The sequence below is a fragment of the Erythrolamprus reginae genome, chromosome 2, assembly GCF_031021105.1.
Source record: "Erythrolamprus reginae isolate rEryReg1 chromosome 2, rEryReg1.hap1, whole genome shotgun sequence".
NCBI lineage: Eukaryota > Metazoa > Chordata > Lepidosauria > Squamata > Dipsadidae > Erythrolamprus > Erythrolamprus reginae.
Genome location: NC_091951.1, coordinates 38,331,842 through 38,359,367, shown reverse-complemented (window position 1 = coordinate 38,359,367; position 27,526 = coordinate 38,331,842). Strand labels below are relative to the sequence as shown.

General features: G+C 44.8%; 1 protein-coding gene across 3 annotated transcripts in view; it reads right to left on the bottom strand.

Annotated features, from left to right (window-relative positions):
- Positions 1-508: 508 nt before the first annotated feature.
- The window catches only part of DDR1 (discoidin domain receptor tyrosine kinase 1), a 117,050-nt gene continuing 90,032 nt past the window's right edge, over positions 509-27,526 (bottom strand). For 2 of the 3 annotated variants that reach the window (XM_070737736.1, XM_070737737.1), the window contains 7 exons: positions 25,045-25,243; positions 17,387-17,625; positions 14,088-14,215; positions 10,976-11,176; positions 8,322-8,556; positions 7,270-7,419; positions 509-5,965 (listed from right to left, as the gene is read on the bottom strand). In XM_070737736.1, the coding sequence (XP_070593837.1) occupies positions 5,825-5,965; positions 7,270-7,419; positions 8,322-8,556; positions 10,976-11,176; positions 14,088-14,215; positions 17,387-17,625; positions 25,045-25,243 (1,293 nt within the window). In that variant the 3' untranslated portion in view covers positions 509-5,824. Of the gene's footprint in view, positions 5,966-7,269; positions 7,420-8,321; positions 8,557-10,975; positions 11,177-14,087; positions 14,216-17,386; positions 17,626-18,063; positions 18,175-25,044; positions 25,244-27,526 lie in introns of all 3 variants that reach the window. The other variant, XM_070737738.1, reaches the window with a different exon arrangement.

Below are 27,526 nucleotides of genomic sequence, written 5' to 3'. Positions count from 1 at the left end.
TTGGTAGTTGTTAAACTGCAATTTGCTGAAGCTGCCGCAATTCCCCATGTTACCCCAAGTCAAAATCTAATAAAATCATATTAGAGCTAATTAAATTAAATTAAATTTATTAGATTTGTATGTCGTCCCTCTCCGTAGACTTGGAGCGGCTAAGCAGTGTTTGTGTGTGTGTGTGTATTTGCGTAGATATGATCAAATTAATGGCTTTATGATGTAAATGGTCCATTTAAGGGTTGGGAAATTTAAGCATATATTATTTATTAGATTTGTATGCTGCCCCTCTCCATAGACTCCAGTTATAGAGGTAGTACTCGATTAATGGCCATTCATTTAGTGACTGCTAGTTGTATACCTATACGCTGGCATTCCGTAACCCTTGAATTTATATCATTATATAGCTACATTCAAATTGATACAGGTTCTTTTCATAGATCATTTTTTTTCAACATCCTCCCATCCAATTTCATTCTGTTTTCTGCGAGTAGAAAGGCTGACTTTCACAGACCAATTGTGGTAGTATATAAAATGCAAAGTGTTTTATTTCACCACATAAATGGAAAAGAACTAAAAACAAATGAACCCCCAAACTTCTATATATTAATGTAAAAAAATCTATTTTTTTCTGCTCTTTAAATATATACATATCCCGATACACATAAAGAAACAAACAGCTACAAGTATTCCCAGGAAAACACAAAAAATGCATTTGACAGGATAAATGGAGAGACGATGAAACAAAAAAAAGAGAGAAGCGGTTATAGGCACACTGTACCACTGAAACATTTTCAAATAGAAATATACATCTAATTAAGATGGGTAAATTTCAAACAATTGAAAATACTTGAAATATTAGCTTACCCCCATCAAGGAACAATTAGTCATAACTAAAGCTACAATCCTATGTACAATTTCTTGGGGGGAAAGACATTCAGCTTGGTGGAACTTCCTCCTGAGAGAATAGAAATATAACTGTAGTATACAGTAGTACCTCTAGATACGAATTTAATTCGTTCCAGAAGGGAGCTTGTATGTCGAACAACTCGTATCTGGAACAAATGGCTTTTAGACTTTGTTTTTCCCCTCCGAGATAACCAGAAGCAAAGATTCTTGCGCCACCTAGTGGACGCTTGGCTCATATCCCGAATTTGAGCTCGGGTCTGGAACAGAAATTTCTCTCCCCTCGTGGCTCGTAACTTGGAATACTCGCATGTGGAGCAGCTCGTATCTAGAGGTACTACTGCACATCCCTTTGCACTGCCAATTCCAGGGAATCATTCTATGTATGGAAAAGCTTTTCTGGCTTTGTACATATTTGAAAAAGACACAAGAACAAAAATTCAGAAGCGCATCACACTCCACCCTCTTTTGCACAGGTTTCACAAGTAGGGCTATCATCTTTGGATTGCAAAAAAAAAATCCAGATGAACAGTAGGAGGAAGCAAAGAGGTACATGAAACCTACTGCTTGCTGCATCTAGCAGTTCTCTATATTTTAAGAGCCCAAATATGGTAAGATGTCTGATAAAGAACACAACCACACCATCTTTCGCCCTTTCTGACAATATTATAAAACAATAGCCCCGTTTGTTTTTAATACACATGTTTTACATACCAAGCCACTGTGGCTTATAAGTCATGGTTTGCAGCTTGCAACATGAGCATCCAGACCATCCAAGAAACCATGATTAAAACAAGCCTGGGTTACCACTGTGCGTGAACCCTGTCATTGGTTTTCAGTGTTAGGATTTCTTTCAATTGCATAAATCTGGGTGCAATCCAATTTAACAGAATAGGACATTTTATACAATCAGAGTTGTTGACGAACCCTACAAATCTTAAGGGAACCTCTGAGCCAGGAGTATCAAACTCACAGCCCACAAGCTGGATTCGTCATGTGCTAGCCACACACCCATCCCTAGTTTAGTGAAGGCGGAAAAATCGTGATACATCACCTGACGATACAAGTTTTACTCTAAGCAAAAACATATAAGTCTGAGCTGCACAGTGGTAACTTCTGAAGCATCAGGTTCAAAAAAATTGTTGTCATTTATCTTTTATCTTGGGATTGTTGGGTTTTTTTCTGATAAAGGATGCCTCCAAAGCCATAGAAAGCTCCAATTATTTTAGGACACATTGAAGACATTGGGGATTCCTGTTTCTGCAGCTTTCTACAACTTTGAAAGAGGCTGGATGAATGAATTACTTAATATGTATTGCTTAAGACATTAAACAATATTATGTTGGAGGTTAAAAAGAAAGTCTTTTCCATCAAGGTTATTTATTGCATAGGTCGCCTATAGGAAGTTGCCTGTGTGATCCGACACACAGATGGCAGCTGGGAATGTGGCCGGATGCCATGGCTAACTTCTAGGGCAGTGTTTCCCAACCTTGGCAACTTGAAGATATTTGGACTTCAACTCCCAGAATTCTGGGAGTTGAAGTCCAAATATCTTCAAGTTGCCAAGGTTGGGAAACACTGTTCTAGAGACACTTTTGGAGTGGCACCTTTGACCGTGGGATCACAGGAGGGAATAGACACTCACACACTTGATTTCCTGACTCTTCTCTTTAGTTTGGAAAAGTGCATTTTCCCAACCACCTTTTTATACAGTACAGTATCTACAATCAGGTCACCTCAAGTCTCCAGGAAAGAGAAAACAAATATGTGTACAAAGAACAGGGCTAAGTGTCCCCGTATTCTGGGATGATCTGGAGGATGTGGAATGGCAAAACAGGTCCTTTACGAGGAACCAACATCAATTCTTTTTTTGGTTCGGTCCATGAACACGTCCAGCCCAAAGTCCGGTCGGTGCCAGGCCAGGTCTGGCCAATCTTGGTTCCTTCCTCTCTTTTTTTTGTCCAATCTTGACAACAGCAAAGACCAGGTATCTCTTGGCCAACCAATGGATTCGCGAAGTACCTTTGAAGCCACTTCTTTCTTCCAGCTTCTCCAAAACAATCCAGTGCTTAATTAATCCCAGTGTGCTTGGACCAGATGGCCCCCCAGTTATTTTGCCAGTGTTAGTCCATGAATCAAAAGCTGAAAATGCAGCCCCCTCGGATGGAGTCTGTCAAAGGTCCGAAATATCCCCTTTGATACATGCAGACTTTCTCGGAAAAGGAGAGAGAGAGAAAAAAAATACAGCAAAAAAGAGGAAGGATAGAAATAGAGACATAGGCAAAGAGGCAGAAAGGCACAGCGAGACAGACAGAAACAAAGAGAGATATAGACAAAGAGAGACAGAGGCAGAGAGAGATAGAGAGGCAGAGAGAGAGAAAGAGAGAGAGAGAGATAGATAGAATGCAGAGAGAGACAGAGAGACAAAGACAAAGAGAGATAGCGAGAGACAGAGAGAGACAAAGACAGAGACACAGACAGACAGACAGAGACAGAGAGAAAGAGAGAAAGAGACAACGAGAGAGAGGGGGGGGGAGAGAGAGAGAAACAGAGACTTTCTCGAGAAAGACAACATACACAAACAGTAGAACACTACAGAGTTATTCAAGGTTAGTGGAGGTCTCCTCCATCACACAAGGGAGGAAATAAAATCCAGTCTACACGCCCTTCCCACAATTCTAGTGAATTACAGTGCAGGGTAGTCTTGCTTAACATTATGCCGTCCCAGTTGTGATAAGATTACAAGTCCCATGTTCTCATCCAAGCCCCCATACCAACACCAGCCTCTTTTATGGAAGATCCGTAGAGAGCTTTACATGCCATGTAACACATTGCTTTGTATGAATCCAATCTTTAAACACAAAAGATAGGTGTCCAGTTCAGTTTGAAATCGGGAGGGGGGGGAGAGAGGGAGGGAAGGAAGGGAGGGAGGGAGGGAGGAAGGAAGGAGCAATGGAAGAAAGGAAGGAAGGAAGGAAGGAAGGAAGGAAAGCAACAATGGATGGAACAATCACCCCCAACTTATAAATCCAGTGTAATGTTTTTGTTAGGATCTCAAGAACATTCAAACTCTGCCCCCCCCCCAAAAAAAATCTAATTAGGCAAGCTAAAGGAGTGTGTGAAGGACAATGGGGAGGGGAGAGTGCTCCCCCACAATTTCTCTGGAGTGTCAAAGGAAAGAATTGGAGGGTATGAAGGGGGAAAAAGGAGTGTTAGTATTCAGTGGTGCAGCACACATATTGCACTGTGCTTGATTGTTCAAAATGTTTACGTATTTTACTGCAGCCACTGTTCTCAGTGAGGGGCTGGTATCTAGGGCTACTTAGTGATGGGTCTGACTGTGAAATTGGGGAAGGAGATCTTTTGTGTTTAAAGTCCTCTGACAGAGCTGCAAGCATTGAATCGATTGTGAAGGACATGATTACCGTATCTTTTGGAGTATAAGATGCACCCTTTTCCTCCCTAAAAGAAGCTAATAATTTGGGTGCGTCTTATACTCTGAATGTAGCTTTTTCCCCCCAGCCTTAACTAGCTGCTAACGATCTTCCCAGCTCTTATCTTGTAGGCTCTTTCATTGTTTCTTTCTGCGAAGAATGTTTTCCAAGCCCTAAGTCTTTGCAGGGGTTTTTTCATTGCTCTAACTTGCTCCAAATATGTTTCTTTCCAACCCTAACCAGGAGCTAACAATGTTCCCAGCTCTTACAGGCTTGCAAGCTCTTTCATTGTTATTCACTGCAAAGAATGTTTTCTAAGCCCTAAGACTTTCCAGGGCTTTTTTTTCATTGCTCTAACTTGCTCTAAATAAGTTTCTTTCCAGCCCTAACCAGGTGCCAACAATGTTCCCAGCTCTTACCAGTTTGCAAGCGAGTTTGTTACTCTCTGCAAAGAATGTTTTCCAAGCACTAACCAGGGGATAAAATAATATGCTGGCTAAGGACAATAGACAGATGAATACCTGGTAAGCAGATTCTTTTCCCTATTTTCCTCCCCCAAAACTAAGGTGTGTCTTATACTCCGAAAAATACAGTAGCCCAAAATCAGGACATTATACTTGTCCTGGGGGAAAGTAAACAGAGAAATACCTTCAGTATCCACAGTATTTAATGGCTTCAGTAAATACCTTAGCCACTAACCATGCTTCCTTAGCTCACCCTGGAGATCAAAGGACAGAAGAAAGACCTAGAACAGGGGTCCCCAAACTTGGCAACTTTAAAACTTTTGGATTTCAATTCAAGTCTTAAAGTTGCAAAGTTGGGGACCCCCAAAGAGAAGAAATATTGGGAAGAACAAGTAGTAAAATATTTCTTCAGATTATGGCAGGATGAATAGGGCTACGTTTGAGAAAGCAGCTGCCTTGCTTGGCTGTCTCCCAGATGTGTTAAGACTGGAACTAAGACTTTCTAGCCAACATGGTCTGTGGCTACAGACAATCTCATGTTCTCTAGATGTTTTGGACTTACAACTGTCCATGGCAAATGTTCTCGACGGAATATGAGACAGACACATGGAGGGCCCTGGGTTGCTTACTCTGTGGTGGATAAATACTTTTTTAAAAATTGAGAATGGTGTTTCCATAAACAAACCAGGAAGGCACCAAGTTGGTTTAAAGCTGTCTGGTTCAGAACAAGGAGAAATAAGGAGTTAACAGAATGGAAAACAAACCGTAGGGTAAGAATTCCAGAATAACGCTTTCGGATCGTGTGATGAAATAAGTTAGTTAGAGATGACCAGGCAAAAAAGAAAAAGAGAAAGAGAACCACATATTGGAAGGTGAATGGTGAGATTTGGACGAGTAAAGTCTAGGCCAGACTGAATGACCAGATATCCCACAAAAATGCTGCCCTCTGAGTCACACCCGGCCTCCAGCAGTGTCCGTGGTGCTGTCCAACTTCTTAACGCAGCCTCCGATGGCCAGTGCTAGTTTGGTTCACACCATATTGAGGGCATCTTCAGCCAGGAAGCAGTGCAGGTGTTGGAAGGATGGGCGGTCCTTGGCCTCTCGAGTCCAGCATCTCAACATCATCTCATAGACAGCCAAGGGGCAGGTGGGCGGACGGCAGAGATAGACCTGAAGATGGGGGGGGGAAAGAGACAAGGTGCGTGACATGGTCCTGAAGTGAGTAGGCCCAAGACAGAGCCTGGATTTTCTTAAAAATAGAACTTAATCTTTAAAAGAGAAGAGCCTTTTCTGGGGGTGCCCCAGCCCTCTGGAACCAGTTCCCTGCAGAGATTCGCACTTCCCCCACCCTCCTTGCTTTCCGAAAAAGTTTGAAGACTCGTCTTTGCCACCAAGCCTGGGGCCATTAAATCTCCCCCCCCCCCACCAACGAATGTGTTTAGAATAATCTATGGATTGAGTGAATGAGAATTGAATGTTTTTAAGTTTTTAGGATGTTTTTAAGTCTTTTAACTGTTATTAATTGGATCAAATTGTTTTATTATGTATTCTATGTTTGTTGTGAGCCACCCCGAGTCCACGGAGAATGGCGGCATACAAATCCAATCAAACAATCAATCAGTAAGTGAGTGAGTGAGTGAGTGAGTGAGTGAGTGAGTGAGTGAGTGAATGAATGAATGAATGAATGAATGAATGACTCAAGGTCTCGGTGGCACAGTGGTTAGAAAGCAATATTGCAGGCTAACTCTACCCACAGTGTAGAGCAATGATGGCGAACCTTTTTTTCCTTGGGTGCCGAAAGAGCGTGCATGCGCACTATCGCACATGCACGAGTGCCCACACCCATAATTCAATGCCTGGGGAAGGCGGAAAAAGGCAGAGAGAAGCCTCCGTGGGGCCTCTCTAGGAATCTCCTGGGAGGAAACAGGGCCGGAAAAGGCAGGGAGAAGCCTCTGTGGGGCCTCTCTAGGAATCTCCTGGGAGGAAACAGGGGCAGAAAAGGCAGGGAGAAGCCTCCGAGGGGCCTCTCTAGGAATCTCCTGGGAGGAAACAGGGCCGGAAAAGGTGGGGAGAAGCCTATGTGGGCCCTCTCTAGGAATCTCTGGGAGGAAACAGGGCCAGAAAAGGCAAAGAGAAGCCTCTGTGGGGCCTCTCTAGGAATCTCCTGGGAGGAAACATGGCTGGAAAAGATGGGGAGAAACCTCCGTGGGGCTTCTCTAGGAATCTCCTGGGAGGAAACAGGGCCTCCGCTTTCCCTGTCGTTTCCCCAATCGCACGCATTATTTGCTTTTACATTGATTCCTATGGGAAAAATTGCTTCTTCTTACAAACTTTTCTGCTTAAGAACCTGGTCACAGAACAAATTAAATTCGTAAGTAGGGTTATCATTGTACATGTACTCACCTGAATCCTAGTCTAATGTATTATGTAAACTTTATACAACAGTCATGCTGTTAATCAGTCCTGTTGTTTACCTGTTTGCCCTGATGTCGAAAAAACTCGCCGGCGTTCTCGATGACAGCTTCATCCGTGAGCTGGCTGTATGGCTGTTCTTGGCACAACATGAGGATTTCCCAAAGCGTAACACCAAATGCCCAAACGTCACTGGCCATGGTGAATTTACCCTGAGGGGAGGAAAAAAATGACATTCCTGGATTTATTAAACCAATTTTACAACATGCTTCAACCTTGAGGTCTCTGGTCAGAACAAGCCAGAAAAAACAAATGAAAAATATAAAATCCCAAGTAGAAAACATTATAACAGGTTCCGTCACTCATAAGGACTGAAAGTACTGCTGCTTTTTTTTTGGCCTGGAAGTCCTAAGCCAGTGGTTCTCAACCTTTCTAGTGCTGCGATCCCTTAATACAGTTCCTCATGTTGTGGTGACCCCCAACCATAAGTCTAGCACCAATTATCTCAACAGAGCTTTAACTGATTGGCAGGAAGGTCAGAGGGACACCCCCACTGTAAACGCTGATTGGTTGGAAAAGACAAATTTCCCATGGTGTTAGGAACTAAAGCTTCTATTCTGGCACCTTGGAACATTTTTTTACAATCTGACCAATCAGGTGTTTACAGTGGGGGTGTCCCTCTGACCTTCCTGCCAATCAGCTTAAAGCTCTGTTGGGAGAATTGGCTCTAGACTTATGGTTGGGAGTCACCACAATATGAGGAACTGTATTAAGGGGTCGCGGCAGAAAGGTTGAGAACCACTGCTCCTATACCTATAGGGACCATATACTTTCCTTTATTATAAAGGACAGTCCTTGATTTCAGAAAGCTGTCCTTTAGATTTATATCTTTCTTTTCTTGGTTCTGCCCTTGAATGTTCCTTTGTATATACAATTTTTTGTATAACATAAGCATTTTAAAAAAAAAATCTTAATGAATCTGTTTCAGATTTGCCCCGTTTCAGGTCTGTCCTTTTTTTTTTCAGCACCATCATAACTTCAAGCCATTGCTAATCAGGACTGTCATTAAGCGAGGACTACCTGTGGTTGAAGCTCGTTCACTTCACACACTTACCATGAGAATGCACTCCCAAGCCATCCAGCGGATCGGGAGCACGGCTCGGCCTTGGATGCGGTAATAATCTCCGGCATAGAGATTCCGGCTCATGCCAAAGTCTGCGATCTTAATGGTGAAGCCTTCACCCACCAGGCAGTTTCGGGTCGCCAAATCCCGGTGCACAAAATTGAGGGAGGCAAGGAAGGCCATTCCAGAGGCAATTTGAGCCCCTAAATGGACCAGAGTGGGATAGCTGAGAAGTGGAGGGGGTGAGAGAAGGAAGAAAAGATGGCAGGAACGTTAATTTAGAAAATCCATATCTCACACTCTATTTCTCTACAAGAGCAAAGTCCTTGAGTTATGCTGCTCAAAATTTATGTTGCTATGTGAAACACTTGTTAAATGCCTCATTTTGTGGCTTTTCTTGCAATAGTTGTTAAATAGTTATGAAATGAACCTGGGATTCCCCGTTGAACTTTGCTTGTGAGAAGGTCACAAAAGGCAATCACATAACGTCAGGACACTGCAGCCATCAGAAATTATATATAATCATGTGAGATATATATATATGTGTGTGTGTGTGTGTGTTTTATGTCGGATCACCCTGGTATATACAGCTCCTTTTTGCCTCTAGGCCCAACCCAGGGCCATTTCAAGGCAGTTAATGTATTCATAGCCGACAACTATATTCTGTATGTGTCAAATATATATATAGAGATTTTCATGGGTACAGGTATGATGGTCTTGGCATATTCGGGTTTCTTCCTGTGTAGGATTCAGAAATTTCTGGCGATGTTTCGACGAGGTACCACTTGTCATCTTCAGGACGAAGCACCAGCCTGAAGATGACAAGTGGGACCTCGTCGAAACGTCGCCAGAAATTTCTGAATCCTACACGGAAAGAAACCTAAATATGCCAAGACGGTCATATATATATATAATGTCGGATCACCCTGGTATATTGAAGGAACGTCACAGCTCCTTTTTGCCTCTAGGCCCAACCCAGGGCCATTTCAAGGCAGTTAGTTTCTTAATGAATGATGTGGGTGATCCGACATAAAAAACATATAGCCCCTCCCTGGTACAGAGCTGAAGGGATCAGGTCTGGTGGCTCAGCTGTTAATTCTCTGCCTTACAAGGCAGAAGCTGCCAGATCAAATCTCAGTAAGGGTGTGGCTAGCTGATGAGGCCAGAACAAGGCCGAAACGGTGCCATCCTAGTCTCCCTTAATTTTAAAATTTCATCAAAAAACATGTCATACACACACACACCCACACACACACACACACATATATATATAGAACAAGGACAGAAGCACCAGCCTGAAGATGACGAGTGGGACCTCGTCGAAACGTCGCCAGAAAATTCTAAATCCTACACGGGAAGAAACCCGAATATACCAAGACCGTGACATATATATATGTGTATGTGTGTGTGTTTATCACATGTTTCTGCTGAATTTTTAAAATTAAGGGAGACTAGGATAGCACTATTTCTGCCTTGTGTTGGCCTCATCAGCTAGTCATACCCTTACTGGGATTTGATCCTGGGGCTTCTGCTAACAGAAAAAACATATATAACAACTTCAGCCTGATGATGGTGAATGTGATTTCAGCGAAACGTCGCATAGACACTCAAAACATTACATGGGGTAAAACCCGAGCTCAGAACAATCTACATATATATATATATATATTCCCCAATAAAGCCCAGTAGTAGTACTGTAACTGCATAATCATGGTAATTCAGCTCATCTATGGGATGATGTAATGACAATGATTCAGCAAAGTGAAGCAATCGCTCTGCTCCAAACGATATGATTGGTCAGTGTTTGTATATATTGGAATACACCCAGTGAAGGGCTACCAAACCTTTTACTACCACACAGTGTGCGTGGCTTATGCAGAATGCCCTGCATTTTCTTTCAACTTCTTTCAGTGCAAATTGGGTGCTCTGGGGTGGAGCTCCATATTCACTACCCCACTATGTTCCCCTCCCGTCTGGCCAGTAGCCCACCCCTGAATACAGTGTTCCCTCGATTTTCACGGGGGATGCGTTCTGAGACCGCCCGCGAAAGTTGAATTTCCGCGAAGTAGAGATGTGGAAGTAAATACACTATTTTTGGCTATGAACAGTATCAAAAGCCTTCCCTTAACACTTTAAAACCCTAAATTGAAATTTCCCATTCCCTTAGCAACCATTTAGATTATTACTCACCATGTTTCTTTATTAAAGTGTATTAAAAAAAAATATTTATTAAAGGTGGACGAAAGTTTGGTGATGATATATGATGTCATCGGGCAGGAAAAACCGTGGTATAGAGGAAAAAATCGCAAAGTATTTCATTAATTAATATTTTTGAAAAACCGTGGTATAGACTTTTCGCGAAGTTCGAACCCGTGAAAATCGAGGGAACACTGTACACCCTTTGTGGGTATGTGGATTGTAAGAAGTGGACATTTGATGCTGGTGTGTTTCAGAACTGAAAATAAAAGAATCTTCTTCAAGAAAGAATCTCAGCTGTATCATGTCTTTATGCTGGAAGAATTTACTGTGTGACTGCATTCACATATGTAAATTGTGATGCCGAGTCTACAGAACTGCACTATCAATATTTCCACCCAAATCTATTTCGATTCCTTGATGGACTTTTCATTTCAGAAATTCAGTACCTGATGGTTGGTCTCCCACTGGGGCTGCCACCCAGTTTGTCTTCCAGCTCATGTCCACTCAGGAACTGGTTGAGGTCCCCGTTCTCCATGTACTCCGTGATCATACATAGCGGATCGTCCCGCACACACACACCCAGCAATCTCACAATGTTAGGGTCCTTCAGGCGAGACATGATCTTCACCTCCTTCAGGAAATCATTCCTGGGTGGACAACAAAAGACAGGGAGATGAGGGAGGAAGGCAGCTGACAGGTCTCAAGAGAGGACATCTGGGCTCAAATTTATTTTATTATTTATCTATTTATTAAATTTGTGTGCCATCCACTCCCGAAGGACTCTGGACTGCTTACAACAATTTTTTAAAAATGTAAAAAAAACCTGTTTAAAATCCCATTAATACAATCATATCATATCATGCAATCTTACTGTGTTAATACTGTGTTAAAGAAGTGTTAATTTTTCATGGCCTGCCCGCAAAACCAGTTTTTCTGGAAAGACAATAGGGTGGCAGCAGTGTGGATCTCATGGGGTAGTTGGTTCCAGAGAGCCGGTGCCGCCACAGAGAAGGCCCTCCCCTGCAGCCCCGCCAACTGACATTGCTTAGTCGACAGGACCCAAAGAAGGCAACCCAGTGGGCTCTAATCGGTCGCTAGAAGCAATGCGTCAGGAAATGGTCCCATTTGTAGTCTGGCCCTAAGCCATGTAAGGCTTCATAGGTGATAACCAACAGCACAGCTCGGCCGCGTTCTGAAACAAATGATGTATTTGTTCCCATTTTTTCCCTTAACCCTCATTTTTGCTATCAAAGCACGTACAATACCATTTTTTTTCTGCGAATGTAAACTTACTGATTATGTGCCATCAAATAATATAGCTAGGAAGGTCACCAATGGTGATCATGTGACCCTAGGACTCTGCAACTGTTGTAAATACAGTGGTACCTCATGATACAAACTTAATTGGTTCCAGGAGGAGGTTTGTAAGGTGAAAAGTTCGTAAGACGAAACAATGTTTCCCATTGGAATCAATGTAAAAGCAAATAATGCGTGCAAATCCTTCAGGAAATTCCCAAACTTTAGAAGGGAGGTGAACAGAGGGCAGGGAGGAGCAGCTAAAGGGGGCGGATGGAAGAAGGAAGGCTAGGCTAAAGGGTGAGTGGGAAGGAAGAAAGGCAAGGGGGGTGCCCCTCCCTTTTCTTTCTTCAAAAGGCACTCTTTCAGTGCCTCTGCAAGCACACTGTTCTCCTACTTTTTAAAATGCAGTCTTTCCCCCTCCAAGCCGCCCCTCCCTTTTCTTTCTTCAAAAAAGGGGAAAAAAAGAAACCCCTTCATCCCAGCAGCAGCGGCTTGGGTTCGTAAGGTGAAAATAGTTCGGAAGAAGAGGCAAAAAAATCTTAAACACCGGGTTCGTATCTTGAAAAGTTCGTTAGAAGAGGCGTTCGTAAGATGAGGTACCACTGTATATGGTAGTTGCCAAGATCCTGAATTTATTACTGTGACAATGTCTCAGTCATGTGACTGTCACTGGCAGCCACATGACTGGGACATTGTCACAGTAATAAACGTGAGCACCAGTCATTAAGTCATTTTTTCAATGCAATCATAACTTTGACTTATTTGTCACTACACAAATGGTCATAGGTCAAGGAATACCTGTATTGAAGTAGGCGTTTTCAGTAATGAAAGCCTGAATTTAGGATTGGTGCAAAAGTTAGTCTTAGGGAATTATCTGACAGAACACTGCCTTTGGGAGTTTGTGCAACATACTCCTTTCAAATTACCTCCCAGGTAAAAGCCTAAATGAGAAATCTTGAGCAGACAAATAAATAGGGAGCTCAAATTACTGTAGAGGAGGTTTCGGCTTCCTTAAAATCAGCAATCACAAAACAAATTCCACCGAGACATATGGGCAAAGCTAGGGCTAACACAACGTTTTAAAAAGTTAAATAAAATATTAAGTTAGTCAAAGCTGAGAGCGTTCTAATTATGGACATTTATGTCAAATCACATCTGGAGTGAATCAGATTAGGAGATCATGACATAACTTTTTATTCCTGAACTTGAAGGCCTTTCTGATGCGTGGGTTTCAACCCCAGAAGTCCTAGCAAAAAGGTCTGTTTTTTAAAACAAGCCAGACCTTGACCATTGCTAGGACTTCTGGTGTTGAAATCCACACATCAGAAAGGTGTACAGGAAACTGAAGAATAGCAATAACACTTTGACTTATATGCCGAACCACTTCATAGTACTTTACAGTACTTTAGCCATTCCAAGTGTTCAGAGAGGGGCGGCATATAAGTCTAATAAATTATTATTTATGGATGGATGGAAGGCTGAGTCAACCTTGAGCCCGGTGAGATTCGAACTGCCGACTTGCAGTCAGCAGACACAGCCTACACTACTGCATTCTAACCACACTGCACCATTGCGGCTCTTGGTCAGGTTGGACAATATATACAACGGGTATATACTTTTTTTATATATATATATATATATTTTACAAATATGACATACAAGACAAAAAAACATACATAAAAACATATATATACAACATTTGGGAAATGAAAGTTTCCCCACTTTTTTTTTTTTTGGATATTTGAACAGAAAATTACACTTCTTTTACATAATATTAATTTTTGAATTCTTTTACTTGATGTGTTGCTTTGCATAAATTTTTATTTATTTCTTTCCTTTAGCCAATCATAAAATTTTGCCCATGTTTTATAGTAATCTGATTCTTCTTTTCCCTCTAATCTTTTGGATAGCCTGTCCATCTCCGCACAGTCTAGTATTTTTTTAATTATTATGTTTTCTTCCGGTATTTTATCTGTTTTCCACTGTTGGGCATACACTATTCTGGCAGCTGTTAGCATATGTTGGAAGTGTAAAAAAGAAAGAGGCACGTTCTACCACCAATGGTGGACATGCACACAGGCAAAAAAGTTTTGGAATAAAATAACAAATTGGTTAAAAGAAATAGCAAATGAAGAAATCGAAAAAAAGCCAGAATTATATTTATTGGGTATTTTTAATAAAAAAATAGAAAAAGAAGTAAGATACTGGGTATATACTTTTTAACAATGCATACTTTTATTTCCATCATCTGATCCTCACCTGGCATTCTTGGTGGCATCCGAGCGTAGAATCTTCACAGCAACCAGCAGGGGGCGTCCCTTGCGCACATTGAAGGGGAACTCCAAGCTTGGCAGATCTTGGGGGTTCTCCACCTCACATAGGTGTACCTTTCCAGGAGAGAGAGGGGGGGAGGAAACAGGGAACCATTATGGAATGATAAAGGACCACAGTGAATAATGGCACAGTTGAATGCAATTACCATGTACAGTACTGTATTGGTTGGGTTTCCAATACAGTGGTACCTCATGATACGAACCCCTCGTCTTACGAACAACCCAAGATACGAACCCGGGGTTCAGAAATTTTTTGCCTCTTCTTACGAATTTTTTCCTTCTTACGAACCTGCTGCCGCCGAGAAGCCCCGCCACCCGGCTGTCGCTTTTTGAAACAGCCGGGGGGCTTCTCGGCGGCCTCCCGAATGCTGAACCCGGAAGTTTGGCGTTCGGGTTTGGCGTTCGGGTTCAGGAGGACGCTGAGAAGCCCCCCGGCTGCTTCAAAAGGTGACAGCTGGGCGGTGGCGTTTTTTTGCGGGGTTTTTTTCGTTGCACGGATTAATTGATTTTACATTGTTTTCTATGGGAAACAATGTTTTGTGTTACGAACTTTTCGTCTTACAAACCTCCCCCTGGAACCAATTAGGTTCGTAAGACGAGGTATTACTGTATATGAAGATAAACCAGCATAGTATGTTAAAAGGAAATAGTGGCATTACTTTAAGAGCTAGGTAGTAATTATGAGCTAGGCTGCAATTTAGTCATATAAGGGAGACAGATGTGCTACTCTCTGTTACATTCTGATGTTACATTCTATGATTATATTCTGTACTTGCATTCTGTTGTGTTGAGCTTTGTTGCATTGTGTCTGTTCTGCTGCCTTATCTTGTAATGTTGGTTACTGATGTTAGCTGGCTGGGGAATTCTGGGAGTTGAAGTCCATACAGCTCCTTCCTTATATTATATTATTTCCTTCGCACACAGCAGGTACATATAGTATCTTTCACACAACTCCTAGTATATTCTACACAGTATATTGCACACAGCTCAGATATTATAATATCTGAGCTGTGTGCAATATGTACTGTGTAGAATATACTAAGAGTTGTGTGAAAGATACTGTGTAGAATATACTATATGTACCTGCTGTGTGCGAAGGAGATAATATAATATAAAGAGATAATATATGTAATACTACATGTACCTGCTTTGTTTGAAGAAGATGGGCTGTATCATAATTATTATGTAAGATTATGGAGATATTGTATATCTTATAAATAATACCTTTACTATATGATGGCTTGTATTATTGCCTGAACAAACCACCACTGCCACATGTACTCTGATTTAAATACAGTATGTCTATCACAGGTTGTTTGACCAGCATGGAGTACTGACAAAGGCATTGCTGTCAACCTTGGCCACTGGAAGAAGCTGTGTGGACTTCAACTCCCAGAATTCCCCAGCCACCTAACACAAATGTTGGAGGAAATGTTTCCATTGGCCAAAATCCATCCGCCACACATTTCTTTCTAACATGTGGCAGCGTGATCGGATATAATACAGGTAGTCCTCGACCTACGACCGCAATTGAGCCCAGAATTTACGTTGCTAAGTGAGAAAAAATTGTCAAGCGAGTTTGGCTCCATTTTACAACTTTTCTTGCCACATTTTTTGTTCAGTGAATCACTGAAGTTGTCAAATTAGTAACAAGGTTGTTAAGTGAATCTGGCTTCCCCCATTGGCTTGGCTTGTCAGAAAGTCGCAAGCGGGGATCACATGACCCGGGACACATCATAAATATGAGCCAGTTTTCAAGCATCCATATTTAAACCAGGCGACCTTGGCAGTAGTGGGTTCCTACGAGAACAGATAAGGACGCCACACCAATAATAAAAGTTGAGCTATGCGCATGGCTTCAGGTGTCTTGCATGCACCCGGGTAGTTTTGATTCTGCGCATGCACGGGAAGCAGCATCTCGTGAAAGGATGTGGGTACTGGAGCGATTTTTTTGCTTCTGTGCATGCGCGGAAGCAAATTTTTTTTACCAAAATCTCTTTTGTGCACGTGTCCCCCTCATGAGATGTTGCTTCCTTAATACGCCAAAAATTTGAAAAAAGTCAGATATAGAAACATAGAAACATAGAAGACTGACGGCAGAAAAAGACCTCATGGTCCATCTAATCTGCCCTTATACTATTTTCTGTATTTTATCTTAGGATGGATATATGTTTATCCCAGGCATGTTTAAATTCAGTTACTGTGGATTTATCTACCACGTCTGCTGGAAGTTTGTTCCAAGGATTTACTACTCTTTCAGTAAAATAATATTTTCTCATGTTGCTTTTGATCTTTCCCCCAACTAACTTCAGATTGTGTCCCCTTGTTCTTGTGTTCACTTTCCTATTAAAAACACTTCCCTCCTGGACCTTATTTAACCCTTTAACATATTTAAATGTTTCGATCATGTCCCCCCTTTTCCTTCTGTCCTCCAGACTATACAGATTGAATTCATTAAGTCTTTCCTGATATGTTTTACGCTTAAGACCTTCCACCATTCTTGTAGCCCATCTTTGGACCCATTCAATTTTGTCAATATCTTTTTGTAGGTGAGGTCTCCAGAACTGAACACAGTATTCCAAATGTGGTCTCACCAGCACTCTATATAGCAAGATCATAATCTCCCTCTTCCTGCTTGTTATACCTCTAGCTATGCAGCCAAGCATCCTACTTGCTTTTCCTACCACCTGACCACACTGCTCAATCAAGATATACTTGATTCTGCACATAACAATAGCGGCAAGAATAACATTTGCACAATATTGGAAAAACGAAAATGTGCCGACAGATGAAGATATAATAGAGAAAATAATAGCATGTGAAGAGATGGACAAACTAACACTGGGAATACAAAATAAAGAGGACTTGGAATATTATAATTGTTTGGGCTTGTTCTACTACTGCCTGGAAAAAAAGGACAAAGTAATAAATGTATAGCTAGTTATAACAATAGCAAAAGGAACGGAAAAGTTAAAAAGAGAGAGAGAGATACTTGTTTGGTGATAAATGGGCTAATGGAAAAATAGATATAGGATTAGATATATAAAATAAGATTAAGGTACATGACTGCTCAGATTAAGGTATAAGGTATATTAAGGTATATGAACGCTCAGCCCCAGATATTATATGGGAGAGAAGGAGGCTACTTTACTACTCACTGGCAATGTGTGTGTTACTTTTCCTCCTGCATAGCCCAACCTCTGCTGTACACTGAACTGGACTTACCTCTCCAAACTGTCCTTCACCCAGCTTCTCCTTGAAGACCAGCCGTTCCCGGGGAAATTCGCCTACCGCCATGTCCTTGCCGGCAAGGGCATCCACCGCAACAGCAGGGACAGCATACGTGTTCCCCCCAGTCACTCCCTGCAGGTTGATGATGTCGGCTTCGGCATAATGTGGCACGTTGTTCTGGAAACTTGGCTGGCTAGCGGTCAGTTCTGGTTCTGTGTAGCCAATCCCACAGGCTGCCGAAGGAGAAAGAAACGACAAAAAGAAGAAGAGACACTTCAGAGGTGGAGAAAGGAACAAGGAGAACTTGCCCGACCCCTAAACGTGCTGCAACTCTATCAGGCACCCAGCAACCACCAGAGCCAGCCAGAGCTCTGCTTTGGACACAAGGAGTCCAGATCTAACACCCTGCTCCAACCCCATTCTCCCTTCCCAGAAGCTGCGACATCGCAGAACCTGCAAAGCGGAAAGTGATATTAGCCATGCACAGGGCCGACAAGAGGGAGATGTACGGTAGGACAGACATGGCGAAGAAAGAGAGAGGGAGACAGACGAACAGACAGCACCCCCTGGCAGGCGGGAGAGGAACTGCAGAAGGCAGGATGTTCTGAGCAGGGAGTGAGGTCACCCCGGGGGTTCCCAGCCGCACCGCACAAGCTCAGCGCCCTCCTTACCATTGGTGTTGATTGGCTTAACCTGGCTGGGTGGCGGGAAAGCAGGCCTTCCCATTGGCTGGGCATAGGTGGCCAGCAGGAGATGGTAAGCCGGGTTGCTGAGCAGCAGAGCTGTCGGGAGAAGGGGGAGGAAGGGGGAGGGCGGAGAGGACAAACGGACGGATGAGGAACAGACAGACGGATGGAGAAATGGATACGAGAGGTAAGGCGTGACGCAGAAAACAGGCAGCACTTTAGGGATTCCTGCCCCTCTTTCAAGCTTCACATCCCAAACAGGGTAGCAAGAGACGCAGACACCAAACGACATGCGGCTTAATGATGGGAACCAGCCATCATTAGTATCCCTGGACAGAAGGAAGCGACCCAGAATCCTGACATCTCATCTGATGCCAGGCCAATCGAGTCCAGTTCTTTCTTAGCTTATGCCTAACAGACAGAATCTTGCCAGACTAAAGCTCTACAGGGAATCCTCGACTTAACAACTGTTCAGTTACAGCAGCACTGGAAAATGTGACTTACAACTGGTCCTGGCACTTATGACCGTGGCAGCATGCCCATGGGCAACCAGTATGTATTCATGTACCGTTGCAGCAATCATGTGATCGCTATTTGTGACTTCCCAGCTGGCTTTTGACATGCAAACTCAATAGGGGAATTGAGATTCACTTAACAACTGCATGATTCGTTTAGCAAATGCAGTTATTTGCTTAACAACAGTGGCCAAAAAAAAGGTTGTAAAATCAGCCGCAGCAAACTTAACAACTGCCTCACTTAGCGAAAGAAGTTTGTTTGTTTGTTTGTTTACTTACTTACTTACTTACTTATTTATTTATTTGATTTGTATGCCGCCCCTCTCCGCAAACTCGGGGCGGCTCACAACAGTGATAAAAACAGTATACAATGACAAATCTAATATTAAAAGTCTATAATAATAAATCTAACATTAAAAGTTTAAAATCCCATTGTTTAAAAATCATACATACAACATACCATACATAAAACTACATAGGCAAGGGGAGATATCTCAATTCCCCCATGCCTGACGGCAGAGGTGAGTTTTAAGGAGTTTACGAAAGGCAGGGAGGGTGGGGGCAATCCTAATCTCTGGGGGGAGCTGGTTACAGAGGGTTGGGGCCACCACAGAGAAGGCTCTTCCCCTGGGTCCCACCAGCCGACATTGCTTAGTCTACGGGACTCGGAGAAGGCCAAGTTCTAGTCCTAACACTGGCCATAAGCCGAGGACTATCTGTCACTTTCTTTTTTTAAAAAAATTAAATTTTGTTTTCATTAATTTTTCATATTTTACATATCATGGCATTTTTAAGCAGATCTACAGCTTTTTATATACATTGCTGTTATATTTATACAATTTGTACATCATTTTACCACTTTTTCTAATTCTATGTCATCGTCCCACATTGTCTCTCCAGCTTTCTATCACTGATTCATTTGTAGTATTTTTCACATATTCATAGTAATCTGAGTCTTTCTGTCCTCTGAGTTCAATGGTTAATTTGTACTTTTCAGCCTAATTGTATATCTTCTTGATTATCATACTTTCCCTAGGTATATTGGGATTTCTCCAACATTGCATGTAAACGATCCTGGCCGCTGTTATAATATGAGAGATTAAATACTTGGTACTTTTGCTACGTTGCCTTTTGAATTTTTTTTAATACCAGCAAGGAAATACACACACACACACACACACACACTAAATGCACAGCAATAGGGATTTTGCTGGAAGAAATGGTGAACTGACGATGGCTCCATTAAAAGTGGAGCTGACCAGGTCTTTGTAATTATTCTCCAGATAAGGAAAATACATGGGATCATCCATAAAAACTCTTTACAACTGCTCCTCGCATGGAGGCCACGCAATATCAGTTTAGCACTCTGGGAAATGATGAAATAGCCATCTTGCTCAAATTATCCTCAATACCTTCAAAAGAACACTGGATTTGAATACAGTGATCCCCCGTTTATTGCGTCCCCGACCATTGCGAACAGGGTACTTCGCGATTTTTCAACCCGGAAGTCAAAATACCATCTACGCATGCGTGCCCTTTTTTTTTTCTATGGGCACGCATGCGTTGATGGCAACCGGGAGATCAGCTGCTGGGCGGCTTCCCTGTGTCTTCCCCCTCTTGCTGGCATCAGCGAGGAGTTTCCCCACCGCCCACGCAAACTCCTCGCTGCCGCTCGCCCGCCCTTCGCCTGCCCACGCCGTTCGCTCCCCCTCTTGCTGGCGGGAGGGCGAGAAGCCCTCCCCAGCACCCGCTCGCCCGCCCTTCGCCGCTCGCCTGCCCTTCGCCCTGGCGGAGAAATTCCAGCCCCCACCTGGTCCCGCCCGATCCTCCTCCCTGAGGCAGCTCGCCCTCCCATGGCCGCTTCCTCCACCCTCCATCGCAAGCCCTCGCCACCGCAGCCAACGCGCGCTGCGATCTTCAAGCCCGGCTCCTCTCGGCCCAGCATCCCGGGCCAAGCGGCTGCCTTCCGTGACTGAGCCTGGCTGGCCCGGAAGATCGTAGCGCGCGTTGGCTGCAGCAGTGGCGACATTGCTGCCGGCTTGGCTTCGCTCGCTCACCGCTGAGGAGCCGAAGATTGGGGGGCGGCGCGGCGAGCGAAGCCAAGCCGGCAGCAATGTCGCCACCGCTGCAGCCAACGCGCGCTACGATCTTCCGGGCCAGCCAGGCTCAGCGGATCAAGCCCGGCTCCTCTCGGCCCAGCATCCCGGGCCAAGCGGCTGCCTTCCGTGACTGAGCCTGGCTGGCCCGGAAGATCGTAGCGCGCATTGGCTGCAGCGGTGGCGACATTGCTGCCGGCTTGGCTTCGCTCGCTCACCGCTGAGGAGCCGAAGATTGGGGGGCGGCGCAGCGAGCGAAGCCAAGCCGGCAGCAATGTCGCCACCGCTGCAGCCAACGCGTGCTACGATCTTCCGGGCCAGCCAGGCTCAGTCACGGAAGGCAGCCGCTTGGCCCGGGATGCTGGGCCGAGAGGAGCCGGGCTTGATCCACTGAGCCTGGCTGGCCCGGAAGATCGTAGCGCGCGTTGGCTGCAGCGGTGGCGACATTGCTGCCAGCTTGGCTTCGCTCGCTCACCGCTGAGGAGCCGAAGATTGGGGGGCGGCGCGGCGAGCGAAGCCAAGCCGGCAGCAATGTCGCCACCGCTGCAGCCAACGCGCGCTACGATCTTCCGGGCCAGCCAGGCTCAGCGGATCAAGCCCGGCTCCTCTCGGCCCAGCATCCCGGGCCAAGCGGCTGCCTTCCGTGACTGAGCCTGGCTGGCCCGGAAGATCGTAGCGCGCATTGGCTGCAGCGGTGGCGACATTGCTGCCGGCTTGGCTTCGCTCGCTCACCGCTGAGGAGCCGAAGATTGGGGGGCGGCGCGGCGAGCGAAGCCAAGCCGGCAGCAATGTCGCCACCGCTGCAGCCAACGCGCGCTACGATCTTCCGGGCCAGCCAGGCTCAGCGGATCAAGCCCGGCTCCTCTCGGCCCAGCATCCCGGGCCAAGCGGCTGCCTTCCGTGACTGAGCCTGGCTGGCCCGGAAGATCGTAGCGCGCATTGGCTGCAGCGGTGGCGACATTGCTGCCGGCTTGGCTTCGCTCGCTCACCGCTGAGGAGCCGAAGATTGGGGGGCGGCGCAGCGAGCGAAGCCAAGCCGGCAGCAATGTCGCCACCGCTGCAGCCAACGCGTGCTACGATCTTCCGGGCCAGCCAGGCTCAGTCACGGAAGGCAGCCGCTTGGCCCGGGATGCTGGGCCGAGAGGAGCCGGGCTTGATCCACTGAGCCTGGCTGGCCCGGAAGATCGTAGCGCGCGTTGGCTGCAGCGGTGGCGACATTGCTGCCAGCTTGGCTTCGCTCGCTCACCGCTGAGGAGCCGAAGATTGGGGGGCGGCGCGGCGAGCGAAGCCAAGCCGGCAGCAATGTCGCCACCGCTGCAGCCAACGCGCGCTACGATCTTCCGGGCCAGCCAGGCTCAGCGGATCAAGCCCGGCTCCTCTCGGCCCAGCATCCCGGGCCAAGCGGCTGCCTTCCGTGACTGAGCCTGGCTGGCCCGGAAGATCGTAGCGCGCATTGGCTGCAGCGGTGGCGACATTGCTGCCGGCTTGGCTTCGCTCGCTCACCGCTGAGGAGCCGAAGATTGGGGGGCGGCGCAGCGAGCGAAGCCAAGCCGGCAGCAATGTCGCCACCGCTGCAGCCAACGCGTGCTACGATCTTCCGGGCCAGCCAGGCTCAGTCACGGAAGGCAGCCGCTTGGCCCGGGATGCTGGGCCGAGAGGAGCCGGGCTTGATCCACTGAGCCTGGCTGGCCCGGAAGATCGTAGCGCGCGTTGGCTGCAGCGGTGGCGACATTGCTGCCAGCTTGGCTTCGCTCGCTCACCGCTGAGGAGCCGAAGATTGGGGGGCGGCGCGGCGAGCGAAGCCAAGCCGGCAGCAATGTCGCCACCGCTGCAGCCAACGCGCGCTACGATCTTCCGGGCCAGCCAGGCTCAGCGGATCAAGCCCGGCTCCTCTCGGCCCAGCATCCCGGGCCAAGCGGCTGCCTTCCGTGACTGAGCCTGGCTGGCCCGGAAGATCGTAGCGCGTGTTGGCTGCAGCGGTGGCGACATTGCTGCCGGCTTGGCTTCGCTCGCTCGCCGCTGAGGAGCCGAAGATTGGGGGCGGCGCGGCTCTTTTAAAACATCGCCGCCGACTTGGGGGGCTTGCTAGCACCCCCCCAAACCCGGGTTGGGGGTTCGGGGGGGTGCTAGCGAGCCCCCCATGTCGGCGGCGATGTTTTAAAATAGCCGCATCGCCCCCCAATCTTCGGCTCCTCGCTAGCGCTGCGGAAGTTTAAAACACCATCTGCACATGCGCAGATGGTGTTTTTACTTCCGCAGCGCTACTTCGCGAAAACCCGCTCGTTGCGGGGGGTCCTGGAATGGAACCCTCGCAACGAGCGGGGGATCACTGTACTTCTTTTCCGATCAATTTTGGAAGCTTCCCCTATTAAGTAACCTTTGAATCTACATGTTTTACGGCGCTGGGCAAGTTTCAAAAGACCACCCAACGGGCAAATAGTAAGTTTGGAGAACGGATGTCCGGTTTGCCCATTGTGCTGTTTTTCGCACTCCTGGGCTTCAGGAGTGCAAAAATCAGTACTTCCTGCAAACCAGAAGTCCGGTTTTCCAAACTTCCTGTTTGCCCGTTGGGTGTTTTTTTGCACTCTGGGACTTTAGGTATTTCACTTCCGGTTTGGCTGTTTTTTCATTGTCCCAGATTTCAATGAGGGGTGTGCACATGTGTGGGGATGGATTGTGCGCATGTGCAGGGAGAGAGGGATTGTACACCTGGCTAGCACACGAGCACAGACCCTTTTGGCATGCGAACCAAAAAGAGTTCACATCACTGTATTAGGGTAACATTACATTTTCATTGCTGGCTTTTTTTCTCAAAAGCAACTGTGGGTCAGAATGGATACAACATAATGCTAACTAAATTCACACAAAAATGAGGAATAAATCATGGCCTTCCTAACAAATATTTAAGGGATTTCTCTTCTTCCTCCTTATCACTTTGGCTGCTTCACCTTCTTGCCCTTTTGTGTCGCTCACTCTTCCCAATAATTTAATAGATAAAATATTTTAATAAATAAAAGTAGCGATAGCATTGAGGCTTATATATCCCGCTGCACAGTGCTTTACAGAACTCTCTGGGAAGTTTACAATGTGAAGCATTCTTCGGATCTTGCCCCCAACAACCTCATTTTACCAACCAAAATAAATTATTGATTGAGTGAATGTTAACTGAATCTTTTAATTTTTAGGATGTTTAAAACTTTTTAAATTATTATTAATTGGATCAAATTGTTTTAATGTAGTATTCCTTGTTTGTTGTGAGCCACCCCGAGTCCACGGAGAGGGGCGGCATACAAATCCAATCAATCAATCAATCAATCAATAAACAAACAAACAAACAAACCTTGGAAGGATGGAAAGCTGAGTCAGCCCTTGAGCCCTGTCAGGCTCAAACTCCAGGCTGTGGGCAGAATGTGCCCGCAACACCTTCTCTGGTAACATCGAACTGCTAACCAGAGCTTTCAAAACATTTGTCAGACCAATCCTAGAATACAGCTTGCCTGTATGGAACCCGCATTGCATATCAGACATTAATAAGACAATTTACAACTACTTCACCTTCGAACTGATCTAACCATAGTTCACAAAATCATATACCAAAATGTCCTTCCTGTTAATGACTACTTCACCTTCAATCCGCAACAACACACGAGCATGTAATAGATTCAAACTAAATTTAAACCGCTCCAAACTAGACTGCAGAAAATACAACTTTAGCAATAGAGTGATCAACACCTGGAATTCACTACCTGACTCTGTTGTTTCTACCTCAAACCCCAAAATCTTCAATCTTGGACTGCCTACAATACAACCTCTCCCCTTTTCTAAGAGGTCTGTAAGGGGTGTGTATAAGCACACCATTGTGCCTACAATCCCTATCCTACTGTCCTATTGTCTTCTTTTATCATTACTTTTATCATTACTTTTTACTAAATCTGCACTTCCACTAGTTTTTTCTCATCATCTCTATCATCCTTTTCCTCCCACTTAGGACTCTATGACTGTAACTTGCTGCTTGTATCCTAAGATTTTTATTAATATTGATTGTTTCTTCATTGCTTATTTGATCCCTATGACAATCATTAAGTGTTGTACCTCATGATTCTTGACAAATGTATCTTTTTCTTTTATGTACGCTGAGAGCATCTGCACCAAGACAAATTCCTTGTGTGTCCAATCACACTTGGCCAATAAAATTCTATTCTATTCTATTCTACTTTCTTTGCTATGTTTATATAAACTACTATCCTATACTTGATTGGCAAAAGTAAATAAAATTAAAAAATAAAATAAATAAAACACTGCACTTTAAACAAAATAATTATGAATAAAGCAAATTCCCACCCACAGCCTCTCACCGGAATTCTCGGCACTGTGGGGAAGATCCGGGAGCTTCATGCGCGCTCTGTTGGGCTCCTGGTATTCCGTTTCGCCCGAAAGGATGCGCTCGTATCGGTTGGAGTGCCTGTTGGCGCTCATTGTGTTGTTGATGACAATCGTGTCGTTTGGTGCAGAGAGGTGGACAGTGAGGTCATCGTCAGAGATGCGGCGTTGAGCCTACACAGCAAAGTTGTTGAGAAACAGTGAAGATTGTCAAGGTAGGGGTGGCAGAGTTTTCTTTCTTTTTTAAAATAATACTGGACTTCCTTGTTTTTCTTTGAAGATGTTTCGCTTCTCATTCAAGAAGCTTCTTCCACTCTGACTGGATGGTGGAGAATGGAAGGATCCACAATTCAGTCAGAGCTGAAGAAGCTTCTTGGATGAGAAGCGAATCGTCTTCAAAGAAAAACAAGGAAGTCCAGTTGCCTCTTGAAAAAGCACCTTTTGGGACCACCATGACTTGATTGAGAATCCCCATATACACTAATGAAGAAGACAGATTAGAAGGCTGCTTTGTGCAATTCAGACTCTTGTCATTGTAGCTCTGTGCTGTTTCTCTTGACTACCGTATATACTCGAGTATAAGTCGCTCCGACTATAAGTCGAGGCCCCTACTTTTGCCACAAAAATTGGGGTAAATTTATTGACCCGTGTATAAGTCGAGGATGGAAAATGCAGCGGCTACTGGTAACTTATTAAAATGGAAACCAATAAAATTACATCAATTGAGGCATCAGTAGGGTAAATGTTTTAGAATATTTATTTCAAAGAAAACCAGTAAACTAGCTCTGTAAGTTTAAAAGAGGGTAAACAGATATATGTACCCCAAGGCAGTATAGGCAAAAAAATTGCAAGTACTGTACTTACCTCAATCCCCCACTGCTCCTGCTGGTTTGGGTTAGGGTTAGGATATTTGGCCTCTCCTTGCCTCAAAGAGATACAATTTCCCTCTCTATTTACTATTACTGAACATCCAAAATATACTATTTAATTCTATGTATATATGCCATATGTATACATACATATTACACACAGGCACACAAAAATATACCGTACATTGTTTACTATATAAACTGTATATGTACGGTATATTTACAGAGAGAGAGAGAGGGAGGGAGCTCTTGTAAAATTACCGGTATACTGTATACGGTACATTCAACCTCACTTACTGTAATAGGAAAAACAAACCCAGAGTCCACTTTCTGCCACACATTTAACCATAACTAGAACATTACACATATGGTACCTTCAGATGTACCAGTACTTCCCTAGCTTGCACATCACTGTTAGAGCTAGGAAATGCCATGGATTGAGTAAAATGTGGTGATTCTCACTGAACAACGCTTTTGTTTAACAACCACAATTTTGGGCTCAATTGTGGTCATAGCTCTGTCTTTCTTTCTTTCTTTCTTTCTTTCTTTCTTTCTGTCTCTCTCTCCTTCCTTTCTTCCTTCTTCCCCCCCCTTTCTTTTTCTCTCTGCCTATCTTCTTTCCTTTTTCTTTCCTTCTTCAGTCCCTTCCCTCCCTCCCTTTCCTTTTTTTGTCTTTTTTCCTTCCTACCATCTTTCTTTGTCTCTCTTCCTTTCTACCATCTTTTTTTTCTTTCTTTCTGTCTTCCTTCTTTCCTAACTCCTTCCTTCCCTCTCTCCCTCCCTCTTTCCTTGCCGCCCAACTCCAACAGGACTCTGGATTCTCCCTTCTTAACCGGGCAGTTGCCGCTTTTTTGCTGTTTAGGGCTCGAACGCTGCGCTAAACAGAAAGAAGCGGCAACTGCCCGGTTAAGAAGGGAGAATCCACCCCCTAGCCAAACGGCTTTTTTACTGTTTAGCGCTCGAACGCTGCGCTAAACAGCAAAAAAGCCGTTTGGCTAGGGGGTGGATTCTCCCTTCTTAACCAGGCAGTTGCCGCTTCTTTCAAGCTGAAAGACGGCTGTCTTTCCCTAAGCCGCTTGCGCCCTCTTGTGGTGACCTGTCAGTCACCCGAGTATAAGTCGAGGTCGGGTTTTTCAGCCCATTTTTGGGCTAAAAACTCGACTTATACTCGAGTATATACGGGTAATTATGGATGCCTGTTGGTTTTTTTCTCGGGTTTTTTAGCAGATGATGCCAGGATTCTTCCCCTGAAGGAATCTTCTGAGAGAGACTAAAACCTAATCTAATTTCTTTCATATAAAATTTCCTCCTGTATAATTTCAAATTTGTATTTGTAAAGATTACTGCATTTTTCGGAGAATAAGACGCACCTTTTCCCCCGTAAAAGAAGGTGGAAATGTCGGTGCATCTGATACACCAAATACAGCCATTTTTGCTGTCCCAAAACCCCACCCCACATCCCATTTTTGCACAAAAATGAGGTAAACAGAGGGTCTGGGAAACTTGCAGAGAGCTCCTAGGTGCTGGGGGAGAGCAAAAAATGTCATTTTTGTGAAAAAACGGGGGCATTTTTGCCATTACCCAGCAC